This window comes from Cryptotermes secundus, unplaced genomic scaffold, assembly GCF_002891405.2.
Source record: "Cryptotermes secundus unplaced genomic scaffold, Csec_1.0 scaffold2112, whole genome shotgun sequence".
Classification (NCBI taxonomy): Eukaryota; Metazoa; Arthropoda; class Insecta; order Blattodea; family Kalotermitidae; genus Cryptotermes; species Cryptotermes secundus.
In genome coordinates, this window is record NW_019720622.1 from 61,682 (window position 1) to 82,319 (window position 20,638).

The 20,638-nt window shown below is 40.1% G+C and overlaps 1 protein-coding gene across 3 annotated transcripts in view; it reads right to left on the reverse strand.

The window, feature by feature from the left end:
• The window catches only part of LOC111870800 (glycosylphosphatidylinositol anchor attachment 1 protein), a 65,096-nt gene that overhangs the window by 21,070 nt on the left and 23,388 nt on the right, over positions 1–20,638 (reverse strand). For all 3 annotated transcript variants that reach the window (XM_023863358.2, XM_023863366.2, XM_023863348.2), the window contains exons 4-11: positions 19,757–19,916; positions 18,399–18,553; positions 11,514–11,666; positions 11,050–11,168; positions 6,719–6,799; positions 3,773–3,876; positions 3,526–3,683; positions 992–1,191 (exon numbers count right to left, since the gene is read on the reverse strand). In XM_023863358.2, coding sequence (XP_023719126.1) covers positions 992–1,191; positions 3,526–3,683; positions 3,773–3,876; positions 6,719–6,799; positions 11,050–11,168; positions 11,514–11,666; positions 18,399–18,553; positions 19,757–19,916 — 1,130 coding nt within the window. The remainder of the gene's footprint in view (positions 1–991; positions 1,192–3,525; positions 3,684–3,772; positions 3,877–6,718; positions 6,800–11,049; positions 11,169–11,513; positions 11,667–18,398; positions 18,554–19,756; positions 19,917–20,638) is intronic.

The following is a 20,638-nucleotide window of genomic DNA, read 5'->3' on the forward strand; positions in this document are numbered from 1 at the left end:
CACTTCATTTACAAGGTTGCTCAATCACACTTATTACAGCCTTATCGCTGGTTTACACTTCCCAGTCCACTGTTGCACCTACACTAGAATTCTCTATCTTCCCTTGTCTCCTGGCAATGGATCTCTACATAGAAACTAGCACTTCAAATCACTATGAAGTCTTGCCATTTCTTGTTCAATCACCCTGGAACCTCACAACTAAACTTAAAACTCTCCTGGACCCTTCAGCCCTCCAGCTTATGAGTGATTCATAACTGCCCCTGAGCTAATTCTGTCACTCCCTTGGTTATTCTAGGAATCTCGTTACATAGCCATGGCACGGATCATGCAGAAAAGACAGTTATATTGTAAGAAGTGCTGCATAACCTAGCAATTGACCACAGACAACCTAATCCTACAGTTGCTCAGCATGGATTACATAGAAAACACAGCCTCATCTATTGCTGCGTAACCTGGCAACAGATTGTTTACCAAGAATTGGTCTTCATGGGAACTTGTTTACCACCATACTGCCTAGCAATGTGTATACATGCAAGAATATCTAACCATGATATCAGTTCTAAGTTTAGACAGAGCACTGTTCATAGTGGCCTAATTGGTAAGTTGCCACTGGGCGGCATGGAAATTATGACCCATGTAGGACTGCAGGAAGATCAAGAATGTATATACTTCGTCCTTGGACACCCAGTATTACAAAAGTATTTTACACAGTTAAAATCTCTACTTTATTATCTGACTTGTGAAATTTCTTCATAGGCTTTCAAAACAATGAATGTATACTGTCTCTACACCATTTCCTGGCATTTTTCATCTTTCCCCTCCCCTTTCTATTTAACCTCATTCTGTCCTTCTGTCCCTTCTCCCCTGAAATGATATGTAAAACACATGCACCCATGCTCACACTACATATAGGAGATAGTTTAATGTATAAACCAAACCAGTGAATACTTCACGAAAACATCAAATTTCAGGCCAGGTAACAGTAACTTACCTGCAAGCAAACAGTGGAATAAAAAGCATAGACAGAGTCATAACAAGATATCCCACATATATAGACGTGTCAGTTGAAAATCCATACTCAAGACCCTGAGAGCCAAGCATCTGAGGGGAAGACAACAAGGCTATGCCAAGAGCATGTGTTAACAGAACTGTCATTCCAACTGGGACTAAGCTGAAATGGTTTGATGAACCCTGGAAGAATGAAAATAGAATATTATCCAGAAGCATCAAATTATAAACACCCTTCTTACAAGACATAACAGCAGTGGTTTCAAATGTGACAAATGTTTTAAACAAACACATTCTTATTACCCTATTTATGGTTCCAGACAGCATCACATAACAGCCATAATGGGCTTATGGAGCATATTCTTTCACTATATGCTATTGTTTGTTGCCTGGATGAAAAGAACGAGTTTCAGAGGCTGACTCTTTCAGGTTATGAGGAAAGGGTATCAACTTCATTTGGGCTATTATCAAACCCCAAGTTAGACTAAGTGCTACAACTAATACTAGCTTCAACTAAAGAGTCCCACACAGGAAGTAACCCTTCTGCTTTAACCATGTGATTGACACAGACCAAGCCTCTGAAACACTGTTTATTTTCATTTGGACAACAGAGAGCATCAAAAGTCATAAACCTTTAGAAGACTATTGTAGCATTCTGTGTCTGAGTTCCAAGCTTCAAGCATGTTTCATAAAGTGATGGCAAACACATCAATGACAAAATTAAAGGAAAAGAAAGATTAAACTTAATCAGATTTACTGCAATCTATTAATATTTTCTGCATTTCTGTTACCACCAATTCTAAACAATAGGAAAGGATTAACAGTATGTTCATTTTCTTCCGACATACATATAAAACATTACAAGCATTCAGCATTGTCTTCTGCCATTTGATTACAACACGCAGTGAGATCCTGTATGCATATATGAAGAGAATAAGGGTTTTGAGTAGAACTCAAAGCCTACATTTCTACCACACAGACTTCCAAGCCTAAAAATCTATTTTTAATGTCATATTAAATAATACTGTCATATGTTCAGTGACTAGGTATGGGGCTTGGACTGGTAATTGGATTTACTGAACCCTTATAATGCATAAATATAGGTATTATATTTTCAATTTGTTTAGCGGGGGGTGGAGTCCAACTGTGTCCACTCGCCACGGTGGCCACTGATTGGCCTATTGTAGCCTGCCCCAGGTGATTATGATGATGGAGAATTTGGTGGAATGAAGATTGACAGGGGAAACTGAAATACTCGGAGAAAACCCGCCCCAGCGCCACTCTGTCCACCACAAATACCACTTCACCAGACCCAGGATCGAACCCGGGGCGCCGCAGTGGGAAGCCACCGACTAACTGCCTGAGCTATGGCACGGCCATAACTACAGGCAACTACAACATTTCTATGGATCTACACACTATGCAGATCACTGTACTGCAGCACAGTCTTTATGCCTTCACTAGTCACTGCTCGGTCACAGTTGCAACAGTGAAGATTCTTCTGCTCTCATGCTTATGTCATTGCTGGCAAGCTACCATCTCACAACTTACTCAAGGACAGAACTAACTCATGATGGCAAATGACTGTTGACTTAGCACGTGGCCTCATCATCACCTCGGCTCAGACCGCATTGAAAACCCTGCTTCAAAGAATCTCTTCTGTTACTGCACACATATCCAGTGCCATATATATGTGTTCATCAAGTCATTACATTGCAGCGGATTTCTTCTGGTTCCGTTATTCTGGCTTTCAGATGTCATATCACACTGAGCCCTCCTTAAGGCTGCTCATCCCAAACAGCCTATAGCCTTTGAGGTGTTCCATATGCATGTGTGGTTTTGTGGTTTTGCAACATTTCTATACACATACATTAAAATACAACAGTTTCATTCACTACTCCTGTTTCATGTTATACCTGCCTCTTTCTCACTATCACTCTAGAAACATACCCCACGTTTGTCCTGATGTCACCTTAGCAACACCACCAAAACGTTTTTTTTTCTTTTAATTTCTTTGGGTGGGGTGAGACTGAATCTACTTGGTACGTTGGCCACTATTTGGCCTATTGTACCAGCCCCAGACGATAGATGATAATGTGTGGAGCAGTTGGTGGAAAGAGAATTGGCAGGGCAAACCGAAGTACTTGAAGATAACCTGCCCTAGTGCCACTTTGTCCACCACAAAACCCACATTACTTGATCTGGGATCAAATCCTTGGTGGGAAGCTGGCGACTAGCCACCTGAGCTATGGCACGACCTGCCAAAATGTTTTAGTACTGATTTTTAAAGGGTGTGATGCCACAACAGCTTGTCCTAGGTAAAAAAATATCAACACTTGAGAGTTGAAACGTTTGATTTTCAACAATTCTTCCCTCTTTACAATCTTCCGTGTTTTGGCAAATAACCAAGGCCTCTTACGGCCAGGGACTTCTGGGACACTCTGTATATGTTAATAAAAAGCGATAAGAACTAAAGACTTTTTCTGTATAGAGGTGACACTATATTACATAACAAACCTTCTTTTCAGAATGACTAGGTGCTCTTTTAATCTCTTCAGCTTCTTCCTCTTCTGCAGGTTCTGCTTTATTTGGATCCTCCTGCATTTTATGCCAAAGGGCAAATGCTTTAATTATTAGCGCAGAACAAAGTAACCCAAGAGGTGGCATATACATACCTGCAAATTAATGTATAACATTTAAACAAAGCTCTGCAAAAAAAAAACAGTATAAAGTTATTTCTCATAAGTTCTGTATTAAGTATTACCAATAGAGATGAATCTGTCAGTAGCAGGCAGGAGGTAGAAGAAATATGACTGATGAAAACGTTCCAACAGGTTATTTAAACTCCGAAATAATCCTTCAAGCACACTGCAAGAAAATTATCAACACATCAGACAGTAATTATCCAATAACTACGCTGTTAAAACTGCTGGTAAGGGAATCTACAATATATTAAGACAGATGTTTCCAATCTTATACAGTTGTATCCACTCATCAAACTATAAAATTATTCTGCCTTTATCCCAACATACCTTCAATCAGTGCTGACACCAACACAATTTGTTATTTAAAAAATTTATAAAGCTTCTATGGCGTTCTGTTTAAAAAGTTATCAATCAAAAGTCAGCTTATACATCTTTGAAATACAAAAGAAACTGCATGAAAAATTCAATCCATCTATAAGTGTTGTCAAACTTCATCGGCTAGAGTTAAATCTCCCACGACTATGGCACTGGGAAACAGATTTAATCTTCGAGGTAATGGAATTTATATTTAAGATGTACAACAATATGTCTGCTGGGGCCTGCTTAACCGGAACATGCACTGGCGAAGTTGGGTAACTCACACACAGCAAAGGGAAATACTGTGACAGAATTGCTAAAGTACAGGAACTTTAAAATGTTAATATTGCAGAAATATTACAGAGACGGGCAATGCCATGGCGAACACGTATCCCCAACAATGAACACATGCACAACAATCAGCAAGATACTGGAGGCATTATAGCCACCATGCATGCAACAGTCAGGAGCTGTTGGACAGCCTGGAAGAAGACCATGCATCTACTCGCTGGCCAGCAGAGGCAGGCTGCCAGAGTTCTGCACACCATCCCTGGAGCAGCAGTATACGAAGACACTGTTATGGTGCTCAAGGGTCACTACAGAGTCCATCGATTGGCTGTGGCCTACCATTACCAACTGTAGGCCAGGACCCAGCTCAGTGGTGGGTCAATGCAAGAACTTCAGTAGCCACAGAGAAGTTGGCTCACTAGGCCCTTGTTGGGCTACTCCAGCATTACATTCAACCCATGATTTTGTCATTGGGGGATAGGATTAGGAGGAGAAGTAGCAACTCCTCATGAGTGGTGACAGGATGTACAACAAGGCCCTCAGCCAGGTCCTGAAGCTGGCAGCCACATCACCAGCAAGGCTGCAAGTGATACAGGTGAAAGTGCCAAAGGGGCCAGTCGCCATGGGCCTAGCACTGCAGGACCGAGTAACCCATATGATGGCAATATGGAGGTGATGGCCATCTAATGAGAGACTGCTGAAACGAATGCTCCCAGAAGAAATGCTTGAGAGAATGTCAATCCAAACCTGAGAATGAATAAGGGATGGCACAGACTAAAAGGTACTGGTGTCATTAGCCCCGCCTTCTTGTGTCACATTCTGCATGTCAACAAGGAGGAGCAACAATAGCCAAAATTCTGAAGGTCAAACAGAGGACAAGTTATGCCTTATGACCACTGACACCATCCTCACATCTGTAATGATGGCTGGGCTAGATGTCACCATGGGACTCCCCAAGAGAGCCAACCTAGCTGTATATCCTGCAGATGGTGTCTGGGGAGACCCTCCCTGCCTTGAAGAAAGCACTGATAGTGATGATGCTGGGGAGTACAGGCTGCATACCTGGATGTTTGTTGCCAAGATCACTGATGAATTCACTTCAGGGCTGGATGTCTTGCATGCCAACTACACCCCCATGGATTATGGGTGCCATGCAATATGACTTGGCAAGGAAGAAGTGACATTTTTTAATTGTGGCATGACCACTTTCATCCCTGCACATTAAAGCTGGCAGAGAGACAATACTAATATACCAGGGGTTAACTCCCTAGAGTGTCAAGCCAAGAGGAACGTACTCTTCAGGAAGGAGGGGTGGGTCACTATAGCTGTAGCTGCAGGCAGCTGGGGCCATACTGGCCTAAGGAGGAAACAGCTTGATGATGGCAGCATAAGGCTGACTCTACAGGAAGTGAAGATTGGCTGATGTATGGAATAGAATGCCACTGCTGATCGCAGCCCTGCCTACAAGAGCTGGGGCCTGATTAACCACTACAGTGTCACTTGTGAGGACGGACACAGGTGTAGCAGAGTTGCATGCATGAAAGGACTAGTACCTTAAGACTTTTTGGGACAAGCAGCTTTAAGCAGGGAGCAATGAGACATAATGGCTAAAATCCAGAAACTTCAGAATGTTAGAACTGCAGAAACATCACAGAGATACCCACTATGAGGCAACACCATAGTAAGCGTATATCCCCAAAACAAACATGTATATGACAAGCAGGGAGCTGCTGTAAGCACTGTTACTCCCATGTATGCAACAGCCAAGAGCTGTTGGAGGCAGTGTTGCCTAGGCAGTCTGCTGCAAGGCAAATACAGAGAAGGCAGCCAAAATGAGTCATAAGACAAAAAAATAGTCATGGGTCCTGCAGAGCCCAAAACAAAGAACTACTGTGCTGGTGAAGGCCAGCAGTAATTTACCAGACTGACAAACCAGTGACAATTAAGCTAGAGAGTCTGGGGCAAAAGAACACCAAGGAACCAAGAAAGGGGCACCATGCAGCTAATCACAAATGATTGTGAATGCCTGTAAACAGTATTAACCCTTTCCAGTCATAGCATTCATCACATCACACCACATTGAAATGCAGTTCCATGGTGTGTGAGTATAGTAACCATGTATTTACCTGATGATGACTTTAAAAGCCGAAACATGTAGCTAAGGTGATATTGACCTAGACTGTTTCATTGCTGTGTTAAGACGGATCCTAATAAAGAATTTTATATAATAAACATGGCAGGATGCACCCAATAAAAATTATTCTTTTTTTTCTGGTTATTATATAAATTTCCAAAAGTTATGGCAAGTGGCTGAACATTCTTTAACAATTACATAATTTCTATACTCGTACTTCACTTACCGCCCTATCTGGAAATAAAGAGTTGGGCTGCCTCTTCCTTTCTTTTCAAAACCTTCCAAAGTTACAGCTTCAATACCAAACCTACAGATTGAAAACAGCAAACATTAGAAACTTTATATTCTCTTATCGTGTGTGCCATGATGCTAAAATACAATCACATTTATGAGCTACAAGAATTCAAACCCTGAATCTTAGAGCCCTCACTGATAAACTGGAGGACTGACAGGAGACAAGCCAAGCTGCTGACAGCCATCCTTGGTCATGTGTGTTTCATCCTGGTTGAATGTGACCTGATTTGACTGAGACAGGGTAAGTTNCGAGACTGCTACTGTGCAACACAAAATCTTTTGCATTCGTGAGTTCAGTAAAAGTGAGTCTGCGACTGCGTTGCAGCATGCATTTCGTCATAAGTTTAACATCCAACCTCCAACGAGGAAGAGCATTTATCGTTGGAATAAACAATTTGATTAAACTGGCTCTCTGTGTAAGGGTAAAATCCCGGGCCGATCGCGTGTATCGGAGGAGAACGTGGAGTGCATTCGAGTGAACTTTGAGCGCAGCCCAATGAAGTCAACCCGTAGTGCTAGTAGAGAACTTGGACTATCGCAAACAACTGTGTGGCGTGTACCACCTCTTCCCACAAATTTGAATGACCTAAGAAACTGTATCACAGCTGCGGTGAACTCAGTGACGCAAGATATTTGTCATCGAGTGTAGGATGAATTCAGCTACCGTCTAGATGTTATCCGTGCAGCCGGAGGAGGGGGGGCACACTGAACATCTATAAACTTCCATGTATGTATAATCAAGTGTAATTTACAGAATTCAAATGCAACATATAATTCAGGAAATATAGCCAATTGAAATTGTGTCCATCTTTCTGAATCACCCTGTATTGTACAACATTCTAATAGAGTTTCGGATACCCAAGAAACTGATTAGGTTGATTAAAATGTGTTTAAATGAAACATATAGTAAAGTCTGTGTAGGTAAATATTTGTCTGATAAATTTCCTATCCAGAATGGTCTAAAACAACGAGATGCTTTATCGCCACTCCCTTTCCACTTTGCATTAGGAAGGTGCAGGGAAACCAGGCGGGACTGAAATTAAATGGGACACATCAGCTGTTGGTCTATGCCAATGATGTGAATCTACTGGGTGATAATGTAGATACCATAAAGAAAAACACACAAACTTTAAGTGACACAAGTGAAGAGGTTGGTCTAGAAGTAAACACAGAGAAAACTAAGTACATGTTACGGTCTCATCAGCAAAATGCAGAGCTAAATCATCATATAAAGATAGGAAACAGATGTTTTGAAAATGTGGCACAGTTCAGATATTTGGAACGATAACAGATCGAAACCTGATTCAGGAGGAAATTAAGAGGAGATTGAACTCGGGTAATGCTTGCTACCATTCAGTCCAGAATCTTTTGTCCTCTCGTCTGCTGTCCAAAAACATAACAATTAGAATATACAAAACTATAATTTTGCTTGTGGTTCTGTATGGGTGTGAAACTTTGTTTCTGACATTAAGGGAGGAACATAGACTGAGGGTGTTAGTATACAGAATGTTGAGCAGAATATTTGGATCAAAGAAAGATGATGGAAGGGGAGATTGGAGAAAACTACATAATGAGGAGCTTCATAAATTGTACTTTTTTCAAAATATAATTAGAATGATCAAGTCAGGGAGGATGAGGTGGGCAGGGCATGTAGCACGAATGGGGGCGACGAGGAATGCGTGTAAGACAGTGGTGGGAAAGCTGGAAGGAAAGAGACCACAGGGACGACAAAGGCTTAGGTGGATGGACATATTAGAATGGATCTTAGAGAGATAGGATGGGGTGGTATGAATTGAATAGACCTGGCTCAGGATAGGGACCAATGGAGGGCTTTTGTGAACACGGTACTGAACCTTTGGGTTCCATAAAATGCTGGGAAATTCTTGAGTAGCTGCAGAATTGGCGGCTCCTCAAGAAGGGCTCAGCTCCACGAGTAAGTAAGAGTGAGCTACCTACAGCATCAAGATTAAGTTTCTGAGTTAAAGAGAGGAATCCAGATGATTCCCATTTACAGTGAAACCCATACATAATGAATCTCTGGGAGACTGGCTTTCTAAACTGATTTTTTCAATAACTGAGGGTTATGCGAAATTTCATCAAAAAACTGTTCATCTTCTTATATCACTTACTGTATGCAATTACGATAAAATAATTTATTTGCATATGTAGTAACTGTATCTACATAAATAAATAAAATTACATAACCAATACAATTACTTACAGAAATAATTACTGAAATAAACACCGAAAGAGCCTGAGTTGAGAGTTATAGCAATTACAATGGCATACATGGCAAGCATCTGATGTGTATTAAATATGTGATGTTAGTCACCAAACATTATAGCTGCATGGTACCGGTTTCTGGCAAGAAAACTTGAATATTTACCACAGCCTCACTAAACCAAGGAAAGAGTTCCAGAAGGTTAAAATTTTCTCACATTTAATGTAGGTTATTTTCTAAACAGAAGTTTACTGAATACATGAAAATAACACATTTTTTACAACTGGGCTTTGGCTGGAACCAAAAAAGTAATCACGATTTCATTAAATCAGGATTTCACCATATTCAGGTTAAAAAAAGCAACATTTTTATCAGAAGAAAATATAAGCAAGCATGATCATTTAATAAGATAATTTGAGTATCATTGCAAGGAGTAAAATGCCCTACAGTAAAAGAGACAGAGAAAGAGTAGTACAATACACAGCAGTGGAGTTTAAACCTTTAAGTACTACCTATTTAAATTATATCTGATTACAGAACATGCAGAGTTGAGGCAAGATCCCTGTCATGTTCGCAAACCTTGCTGGATCAGAGTTGTATTACACTAGTGTGCCAAAATTTCCCTATGCACCACCATGTAAGAGAGACTGGTTTAGCAGGATGCTGAAACTAGCAGGCCTTAGTTACGCTGTGTCATGCTCTTTCTTGCAGTGTCACCAAGGGGAACTTAATGAATATGAGGTAGTGGTAGTACTGTATCTACTAGCAAAGGGAGAAACTCTCTTTATCATTAATGTTGTAGCCAGAAGCCTGAGGTATGGTTCTCAGGCACAGCAAAGCAGTTCTATATAAACAAAATAATTATCAAAATATTTAATCACTTTTTAAACCCTTCATGAGATTTTTTTTTCTTTTGTGTGTCGATCTGAACAAGCATGAATACAATATCCATTGAAGTATTAAGAAAATTCTTGGATGAATTATATTTGGGGAAATATGTCAGAGGTTGTGATAGTGAGAAGTGTGGGGGTGATTGCTACTGCAATGTGAGAGAGGATGAGGCATTGTAACTTACAAGGTGTGTCCCAAAAGTCATGAAATATATTTCTTTCCCACGCTCCTACAACCGGTTGGGTTGGGGGGGGGAGGCCTTTAGCTTCACAGCGCACCCAAGGTCAGTCTGCTCGAGCATCGGAGGCATCAGTATTGCTGATTTAGTGCACCTGTGTTTTGTGACCACGTCATGGCGTGCAATGGCGGATACTTTCGAACAATGTTGGGTGGTCAAGTTCTGCACAAAGCTCAATAAAAAAGCTGCCGAAACTCAGGAACTGCTTAAGCAAGCCTACAGGGAGTCTGCTCTATCATATGTGCAAGTTACAAGGTGGGTGAAAAAGTTTAAGTAGAAGAAGGCGAAGATGAGCAAATCCAAAGTGAAAACAATGCTCATCGTCTTTTTCGACGCCAAGGGTGTGGTCCACAAAGAGTTTCTACCCCAGGGACAGACCGTCAATGTTCCCTACTACATGGATGTTCTACAAAGATTAAGGAAAAGGGTCATCCGCATGCGAAAAGACATCGCCGCTAACTGGCGGCTGCATCATGACAATGCGCCCAGCCACACGTCTCTGCTGGTCCCTGAGTTCCTGGCGAAGCACCACGTGGCAACGCTGCCACAGCCACCCTACAGCCTAGCTCTGGCTGACTTCTTTTTGTTCCCGAGGTGAGGTTCCCGTCGAGGCCTTTGAGGGGGCGTACTGGGCATAGGAGAGTCGGTGGAAGAAATGTGTAGATGCTCATGGACAGTACTCTGAAGAATATTAACACTTTGTACTGATATCATCAATAAATTTAAAATATATATATATATATATTTCATGACTTTTGGGACACACCTTGTATGTCCTGTTGTAACCTACACACACCCTACAATCCTCACTTCAGTAAGAGAACTTAAGATAAAAGCCACTGTGCATTCTGTTATGACCAGCTAGATCTCAAGCATGGATAGTATGTTTTGCAGACTTTATGAATTCACTGACCTATGGAAAAGTCCATGATTCCCGTTAGGAACCCCAGTAGCTTGTGTAGTAACCATTGCCATTAATATCTTGAATGAATGAAGCCACTCTTTATATATGTCTCTGTAATTACTATTTTCCTATTAAAAGAAAAAGAATTAACAAACTGTTAGGCAAACAGGAATCTTTGAATTAACAAGAATGTTTTCATCTCAGTGTCACTAATTTCTTGTTCACTAAATAACATGTGCTTGGGTAATAACACACTAATTTTAAATTACATCACCAAAATATGAAAACAGAAGACTGAAATTAAACATGGTACCCACAACCAATTAAAGCAATATAAGTTAATATGGGATAGCAAAAAAGATTAATTTTTCTTAGCCTTTCATCATTAACACATACTAGATTTGATTTTGAAGCAAGCAGTAATCATGTTTGCTGATTAAACAGTGAGATATTATTTAAATATGCATTCTTACCCTATTTTTGAATGTATGTCTGACACCTTCCTTGGAGCACAGCCTGTGTACCAAGTTCACTAGATCTAGGTTTGGTAACTGACCATTCAAGCCCTCAATTTTCACATCTATATAACCTATCTTTTCAGCATGAAGCTCCAGATTTATAGCAGCCTGCAAAAAGAAAAGTATAATAACAAACATGAATTCCACAAAAGCAATGGTCTGGGAAGATATTTCAGCAAACTAACAAAGACAGTGTAGAACTTAATCAACAGTAGAGGGTCAGCACATGGCTCTGTCCGTGAAGAGGTTCTAATTCTGATTCTCTTCATGCATGCAGCAACAGTTTCAAACATATGTCACCTGCATCTACAGACCTTCAAATCAGCAATGATATGGTTTTCATGCTGCAGTCCAAACACAATTTAGTCATAAATCCATGGCATATGACCTTCTTTGAAAAGGTGACAGTCATTTGGTTACTTCAGGAATTCCCTGCTATTATATAACCTAATGATTCAATGCACTATACAAGTTCATCACACGTTCAAACAAGTCCAAACTGGACCATTTGAAGTCTGTTGAACCTACTCAAACCCTTCACACCCCATTTCTGTTATCTATACTAATATCTTCCAAGTTCCAAATCGTGTGTCCATTTTCCATATCTCACTCCCATGCCACAGAATTCATCCATGTCTGAGATCCTATGTGACATTTTATAACATGCTAGTCATTTACAATGTGGGGCTGTTAACTCAATGCTTAAACCTCAAGCTATAAGGCTTCCCCTGGGTTGTCCACAATGGCTCACCTAACATATTTGCAGCTACAATCCATATCCATGGGAAATTGCTCCCACCTGTAACCTGAGGATATGTTATGCCACAACAAGAAACCCATTCAACATGGAAGAAAGTGTTCAGGAAAACAACTGCATAATCCTATAATTACAGGATCCTTCCAGAAATATACTCCAGTTTTGAAAAAATAAAAGCAAGCTCATGAGATCATCTTGCTGTCTGTGTATCCCCCCTAACAACCTCTGAATGCCTAAACCAATCTTCATTAAACTTCATATGTAAGAGAATTTCACAGCACCTGAATCCATGTCATCAGCATACTTCATAAATCCCTCCCATCAGGAACACCAACACCATAGCTTCTGAAATTTGAGGCAAAACCTTAACAGTCCTACAACTACTTTACCAATCTTCATGAAACTTGATATATATATCATGCCACCTGAGCCCATCTCAATGGTGCATTTCATAATTCCTTTTGACCGGGAATACAAACATTACAGCCATTCAAACTGCTAAGGTCAAATTTTAATACTGCCTGAATGCCTGTATCAGTCTTCATGAAACTTGGTATGTATTGTCAAATGTATAAGTGACTACAGATGAGGTTTGAATTGGTGATCAGATTTAATGAACTCTCCCAGATCTGTGACTGCAAGTAATTAAAACCATTTCAATAATTCATAAACTTTAAAGTTCACTAGAGCATACATTTAAGTCTTCTCAGTCTGCTGTCTTCACCAGACTCCTGGTAATGGCTTCCAATGGTGAATGTTCCTCTTCCTCTGGGTGCCAAATTGTCCCTTGCCTTAGCTACAGCAAATCTCAACTGACTAACTCAGTCACTCACCAACAAACTCAACTGAGTCTGAGTCTTATATTACGACTGATAGTCCATTGACCAGTCTGTCTTGGAATAAAGCATCCTTTTGGGGCTAAGAACCAGATTTTTACTACTGTCAGACAGTTGCGGGTTTGTTGGGGGGGGGGGNGAACAGACTGTCCAGAAGAGACCATCCCTCTGTTGCTGTTTATGGGGCTGTTTCCTAGCTGTTTGTGTCATGATTACTGCCTAGCAACAGGTCTACATGCCACAGTATATATGTTGCCATCTGAGGCCATCTCAGTGATGTGCATCATAAACCCCTCTCATCTGTAATACCAACACTATAGCCTCTCAAATTGTTGTGGTAATACCCTTGATATTACTCCACTGAATCGACTCCCATAAGACTTGGTATGTATATCATGCCACCTGAGGTCATCTCAATGGTGTACTGTAACCGTACGTCCCTCGTCAAAATTATATAATTAAGAGTATGATTTAGTTATGCATTGTTCAATACCGTGAGAGACGCTCCATCGGCGAGGTACCATCCCCGGACCGTCTGGTTGTAATTCCGCTATTGTCCTCCTTAGGCTAAGGGTGCCGCTATTGTCCCTAACGCCGCCTGTTTACTCCCAGTATATCATAAACCGATGAACGGACCGTGTGCGAGACCAGCCGGGAGGGGTCTTGGATTCCTTGAAGACCGACAGAGGTTTATGGGCATCTTGAAAGATACGTATGTAGGCCAGATGTCGGGCTCGACCCTTGGATTTCTCTTTTTATTTTCTTGTTGTTCTGATACCAACTGGGGGACTTGTAAAGAAGATGAGGAGGCGGTTATAATGAGCAGAGGAGGACAGTAGTTGGAATGTAGATAGAGAGGAGAGAAGTGTTCAAGAGTGGTGTTAGCTAGGCGGCGGACGGAGCTGCTAGCTAGGAGAATAATATCCATATTCTGTATTGATGAAATTTTAAATTAAAACTGCCATCCACGGTGCATTCTGGAGATCCCGGATTGATTTACCCCGAAGTGTGTTCCACTCCCTTCTCCAAAGCACCCGTATCCCTGAGAGAGAGAACTCAAGCTCGAGCGACAGTCGTGGCAACTGTAAGTCGGCGGTCGGCTGCAGTACTTAAGAAATCTCTCACATCCGCAGTACCAACATTACATCCTCGCAAATTATTGTGTTACAGTATAAAATGTTCTCTGAAACTAAAGTCTTCATTCACCACAAAATATGTAACTGGAATACTCTGCCCCCCCTTACACTCCAGATAACAATGCTTTTACTACATATTAGGGGGGACCCAAAAATAACCAGAAACGACCTGTTGCGTGCGCATGCTTTGTAGTTACGAGTTGTGCTGCTAGGTGGTGTTATCTGGGGGTCTCCCGTGACTGTTAGTGAGCTGGCGTCAGTCTGAGTTAAGTGGTTTGTCTGTGGTGCTCTGTTGTGTGCGTTCCTGTTTCAACCCTTTGGCGATTAGTGAGATGGCCGACCAGAAGGAACAAAGAGTGTGCGTGAAATTGATGAAGATCGTCGAAAGACCACTGACCAACTTTCTGAGGAAACGAACATCTCATGGAGCACGGTCCAGCGAATTTTAACCGAAGGTTTGCACATGAGATGGGTGTCTGCAAAATTTGTTCCTCGCTTGCTCGGAGATGACCAAAGAGAAAACCGCGTGAATGTTTGCCGCGACTTGAAGAGTGAAGTGCAGTTTTCCCTAACAGAAAGCAAAATTTCACACACACTCTTTGTTCCTTCTGGTCGGCCATCTCACTAATCGCCAAAGGGTTGAAACAGGAACGCACACAACAGAGCACCACAGACAAACCACTTAACTCAGACTGACGCCAGCTCACTAACAGTCGCGGGAGACCCCCAGCTAACGCCACCTAGCAGCACAACTCGTAACTACAAAGCATGCGCGCGCAACAAGTCGTTTCCGGTTATTTTTGGGTCCCCCTTCGTATGACTATGAAAATAATTTTTGGTAGACCCCTACAAACATTCTAAATTTCACTGGCTTCAATTGCCTTGAATTAGGCACTTACTTAACTGTAAGTCCAAATAAATTGCACCACAAGTGAATTCCTGCAGTGCACATGTTTGATTCTCACATACCACAAACAAGCAATACCATACTGCATAAAGACTGAACTCCTACGTTGTATCCAGGACAAAGATATTTACTTTGATGGACTTGATAAAAATTAATATTTGTGTTCAAGCAGAAATGTAGAAAAACAAATATGGCATTCACTTAATGATTTAAATGGGCCAGTAGAGTTCAAAAGTAAATGAAGAGTAAGAATGTAAAGAGGTGAAGGTGGAAGACATCCAACAGTGGACCTATCCATGAAAATTATAACACTGGAAGACCTTTGAGACAGGATAGGAATGGGTTACATTCATTTCTGGAGGCATTAAATCATGGCTTAACATAATTTTCCTACAGGTANGTTTTATGGCTTCTTTTTCTTTGGCAAAAATTAGAAAAATACACACTTCAATGTTACAAAATATAAAACTCCTGTCATCGTTGTCTCTATATGCAGACTAGGAGAAGTAATGTCAAAGAATGTAAAGAGGTGAAGGTGGAAGACATCCAACAGTGGACCTATCCATGAAAATTATAACACTGGAAGACCTTTGAGACAGGATAGGAATGGGTTACATTCATTTCTGGAGGCATTAAATCATGGCTTAACATAATTTTCCTACTGTTATCACTTTCAGAAATTTACAAATAAAGAGAAGAAATAAACACTGTCTTAACAAATTCATAGTACAATCCAAGAAAAATCTTGTTTCAGATATAAGACCCAATGAGAAATCTGAAACACATGAAAGCAGTGAACTGATTATTAACTATGAAGGGCTTTCACATACTTTCTCATGTATGACTGACCCTGACTATGTCAGGTTGGGAATGAAACAAACTGTTGCTTGGTAAACCTGTGCTGATTACTGAATACTGAAGAATAATGAAATCCACCTGGCCAGTAAAGACAGTTTCCACAAAACCGATATTCTGGGTCTGGGCCCCTAGTTTGCAGATTATTATTTTTCTGATGATACCAATTACATTGTTTTATTTAGGGTGATGGTCTCCATATATTACTAAAATTTTACCAAATCTTGAGACACTTCTGAGAAAATCGCAATTCTGTGTTCTAGATGCCATCTGAAAGGCCCATAATTTCAGAGCTGGAATGGTTAGATTCACTGTGCAGTGAGCTGTGTCCATCCACATGTGGGTCGAGAACCCCGTTCTTCTACCCACTTAGACCCGTGAATCCCTACTCTATATGGGTAAGGGACAGGCTCACAAGAAACGACTTGCTTGTNCAGGTACTAGTGTGGTGAACATCCATACACAGGGGGGACAGAAAACCACTTTTTGTCATCAGGGGGGAGCTAGAAACATGTAAATCTGTCACATTCTTCAGACTGTTTCCATGATCAAAATACTCTGCCCCCCCCCCTCTTTCACACACATAGATATAGATATTTATTGTATTTTTTGCCCTTTTGGCTTATAAATTCTGAAGCCTTCCATTTTCATGTAATGGACANAGGACGATGGGCCAGGCCAGCCGGATCCGCTAGTCAGAAGCTGGCATGGAACATACGGCACAAGTACACATAAACACAACTGGCATCCTCAAACATATAAATAAATATATATTGATAACATATGTATACAAATGGACTCTGCCTGAGGGGCAGGGACTGGTCANGTTGGAGAAGTGGCCATGTGCAATTTGCTGATGCCACTAATGACATTAATAACCATCCCATTTAATTAATCTTCCTGCAGGCTACAATGCCTCTATGTCTCTGTCACTGTCTGGAAAGATCTGGTCACTTTCCACACATCTACAGATTGTACTCTTGGCTCAAAGAGGCGCTCTGCAGACTCGGGAAGATGGGATATTTTTAACATTACATAGGCCTTCCAAATGTAACTGTCTTTGTATATGGAACAGGGATGTCTTGGCTGTGAAAAGAAAATCTGAAAGCTTAACTAGGTAGATTGGTAGACATATGTTTAACAAGGTTTTTCGGTGGGAAAACATCTTCAAAAGCGACCACTTGATAAATGTGAAGTGATAGAATGTTATTAAATTCTTCAACGAATAGGTTGGAAGAAGTGAAGTGTAAAATCTAACTCTTTGATTTTAATTAATACCTTTTTTCATAGTTTTGCATAAAATTGACATGACTTGTATTCTTCATGACTGTAAAAGCATGAAACAAATCAAATCCAACATAAACCACTGCCATATACTCCTCGGATCTCATATTTTCTGGACTACAAGAGATGTAATGTTTATACTTCCATGACACTCTTCTCAAGAGTTGTGCTTGTGAAGAAGGGACAAAGGCGAGTTTGACACTAATGTACTCATAAGAGAGTGTTTCAGACATGCACCTGCCCCTTCAACACTACATCAAGATCATGACAGCTGGAAGACTTTGGTTTAGGTAGTGTTTACGCTGTGCCTTGTATTGCCACAGAAATTAGCCAGTGAATTTAGTTAATTATGTAAAAACAGATCTGTTTCTGCTCTCAATTAATTAAGGACAATGCCATGAAGGACATATGAGGGAGTGAAGATATAGCTACACCATTCTTGACCTCAGCACTAGATAGAGGTATACTGTCAGCTTCAGACCCCAGCTGCTTTACCCCCTGGAGAAATAGCCCCCAGTACAAATTGGGTAGGAGGGCCCACTTTATTACAGTTAATTACATAGAGCAGTTACTTCAGCACTCATCACAGTGGCCACGCAGTCTAAGGCATGAACTGTCTTCTCTCGCTCGAACACTAGGATTGTGGGTTTGAAACCCCCCCAAGGCATGGATGTCTGTGTGCATTTATTCTGTATTTGTGTTGTTCTGTGTGTAGGTAGCGACCTTGCGACATTCCGATCCCCTGTCCAAAGAGTCTTATCTACTGTGTATAAGAAACTGAAAAAGTGGCCAAGGTCCAACAAAAAAATGACTGTAGAGATATAGACAGATAGTTATTTATAGGTACAATGTGTGGAAGTAAAAGTAATACACAAGAACATCACAAGAACATTACAGAACAAAGACAACAGACAAGTACAACACACCTTTCTAGGCTGGACTTCTTTCTATATTAAAAGAGGCTTTATGGAAGAAGAGAAACATAGAATTCAGTTTGGGTATCACTAGCTATACTTTCCAAAGTTATATACCCATATCCATGAATGATGACTTATTATTTATTACCTGTATTGCTCCACCCCTACCCATCATATCACCATGCTCCAGCACACCACTTCTCCCACAAGTGGTTTTATGGTAAGCCTCAAGCCAAGCTTGTACTCCCAACTGTTCATGTTCAGTCACCAGAAATATCACATCCTTCGACCAGTATTTCTGACCTAAATAATATCATACATCTACAGATACTCAGAAACACGAAAATGTCACATATCTTTCACCAACATTAAAATGCCTATCAAGATTATGTTAGTATGATACTTGCATTATCTGCTTCTAATACAGATGCTGTTATATCTGAACTATGTTATTAATTACCATTTTCTCCACTATACTTCTGACGCAACATGAATACAACATGTATTCAAAATGCACTTCTAAATGGATGAATGCTATGAGTTGCCTCATGTTAAGTCTACAAACCTAGATTTCAAAGAAACTGAAAGCTAATTATAAACAAGCTATGATACTGATGCACTTGAGGTTCTCATGATGATGAATATGAAGAGTGCTTCTGGGATGTGATGCCATGAAGTTTTGGAGGAAAAAAACAGGACCATAGACAGTTTGGATATCATGTAAGATATAACACATGCGGTCTGTAGTTACCTACAACTTTTCTTCCATGCAACTTCCTCTCAGGAAAATAAGCTGATAAATGTATACATGCCCTTCAATCGTGTGGGCTTTAAACTGACTGAAATGCAACATAGTAATAATCATACAATATGCTATATACTTACTATATTCACTGACATCAAAATCTATCAAAGGGCTAAAAAGATGCAAGTAAAAGTTTATGAAATTCTTTAGTAAAGTTATATTTTAGCATCCTGTTGCACTGATTTAAGTCCATGATTTATTTCAACCGTCTTCCAGTGCATACACTCATCTANTTAGTAAAGTTACCCTTAAAAGGATTCAAAATGGTATACACAAGTATAAGTTTATATAAGACAATAAGTAAAATTACTCTTGGAATGTATCAAACCAAACCAAACTCAAGAAAGTTTGTCAACATTCAGTGCAGCTCTATGACACCCAGTTTCATCTTAACTCCACCAATCACAGTTTAGCAGAGTTACATGTGGATGAACATAATGAAGTTAAAGTTAGTTCCAAAATTCCTTTCTTTTCCTAAATGTACGTGTACTTAAATATACCCAGTCTTTTAACCAGATTCATCATACTGAATGTGGACCAATAATATTAATTAGAATGCATATATATTTTATTAGGTGTTACTTTGAGTAGATCTCTTTTGAATGTAATAATTTTTTAAAGGTATTTCCACATGATGCTAGGACCTACTTCATCAGTTCTATGAATTCCTCAACTAATCTAAGGTAAAGTGTGTAACTCACGTCTGAAGAACTTTGCAAGGGCAAGCATGATTGCTACAGATGGAACAGTTCCAGGGTGAACACTGCTCGGTGGCCGATATGGGACACTCAAAACCAATGCCTCGGTGCTTGAACTCCGGGGAGCACGAAGAATTGCATAGATATTTTTCCCAGTATACTTCTGTCAAATATCAAAGAAATCTTATTTAAGGAAAGTGAACATCCATTACAGAACTCTCAATTCATGATGATAAAATTTAAAGACACAACAACTCCCCTGCTTAATATTATATAAGTGTGATGGTAAGTCACAGCATATAATCCTTAATCCTTCACATTACTTTTATTAGTGACATTTTTTGTACAATCTTTTTTCAACTATGAAAAGAAATGTGGATAAAAGTACTTTATTCCTTTTTTTATACACATTCTGCATTTACTTTAATTATCATTTCATTTTTCTCCCGTTCAAACTGCAAGGGATTGTAAACATTCATTGTGAACGAGATATAATGAAAAGCCATTCAGACAAATTTCAATGATCTAAATGTATTCACAAAAACAAAAAGTCATTAGAATGAAGTTGTATTTTAGCGTCCTGTTGCACTGATTTTCGTCCATGATATACATAGTGTCCGTCTTGCAGTGCATCCACTTTTACTTGTCACTTCACAACATGTTTTGGCACCATAGTGCCATCATCAGGTGCTCCACTTACACTAATCTATTGCATTGCATGCCATTATGTCAATGTGAAATTATTTAAAAAGTATTTTAAAATATTCGTCAGTTATAATAAGAGGAATGACTCCCATAGTGGAGGAACCATGCACGGGTTTTGAATTGGGACAGATGAGATGAATATCTTAACAAGATTTTAGTATACAAAAAAAATTATTATAA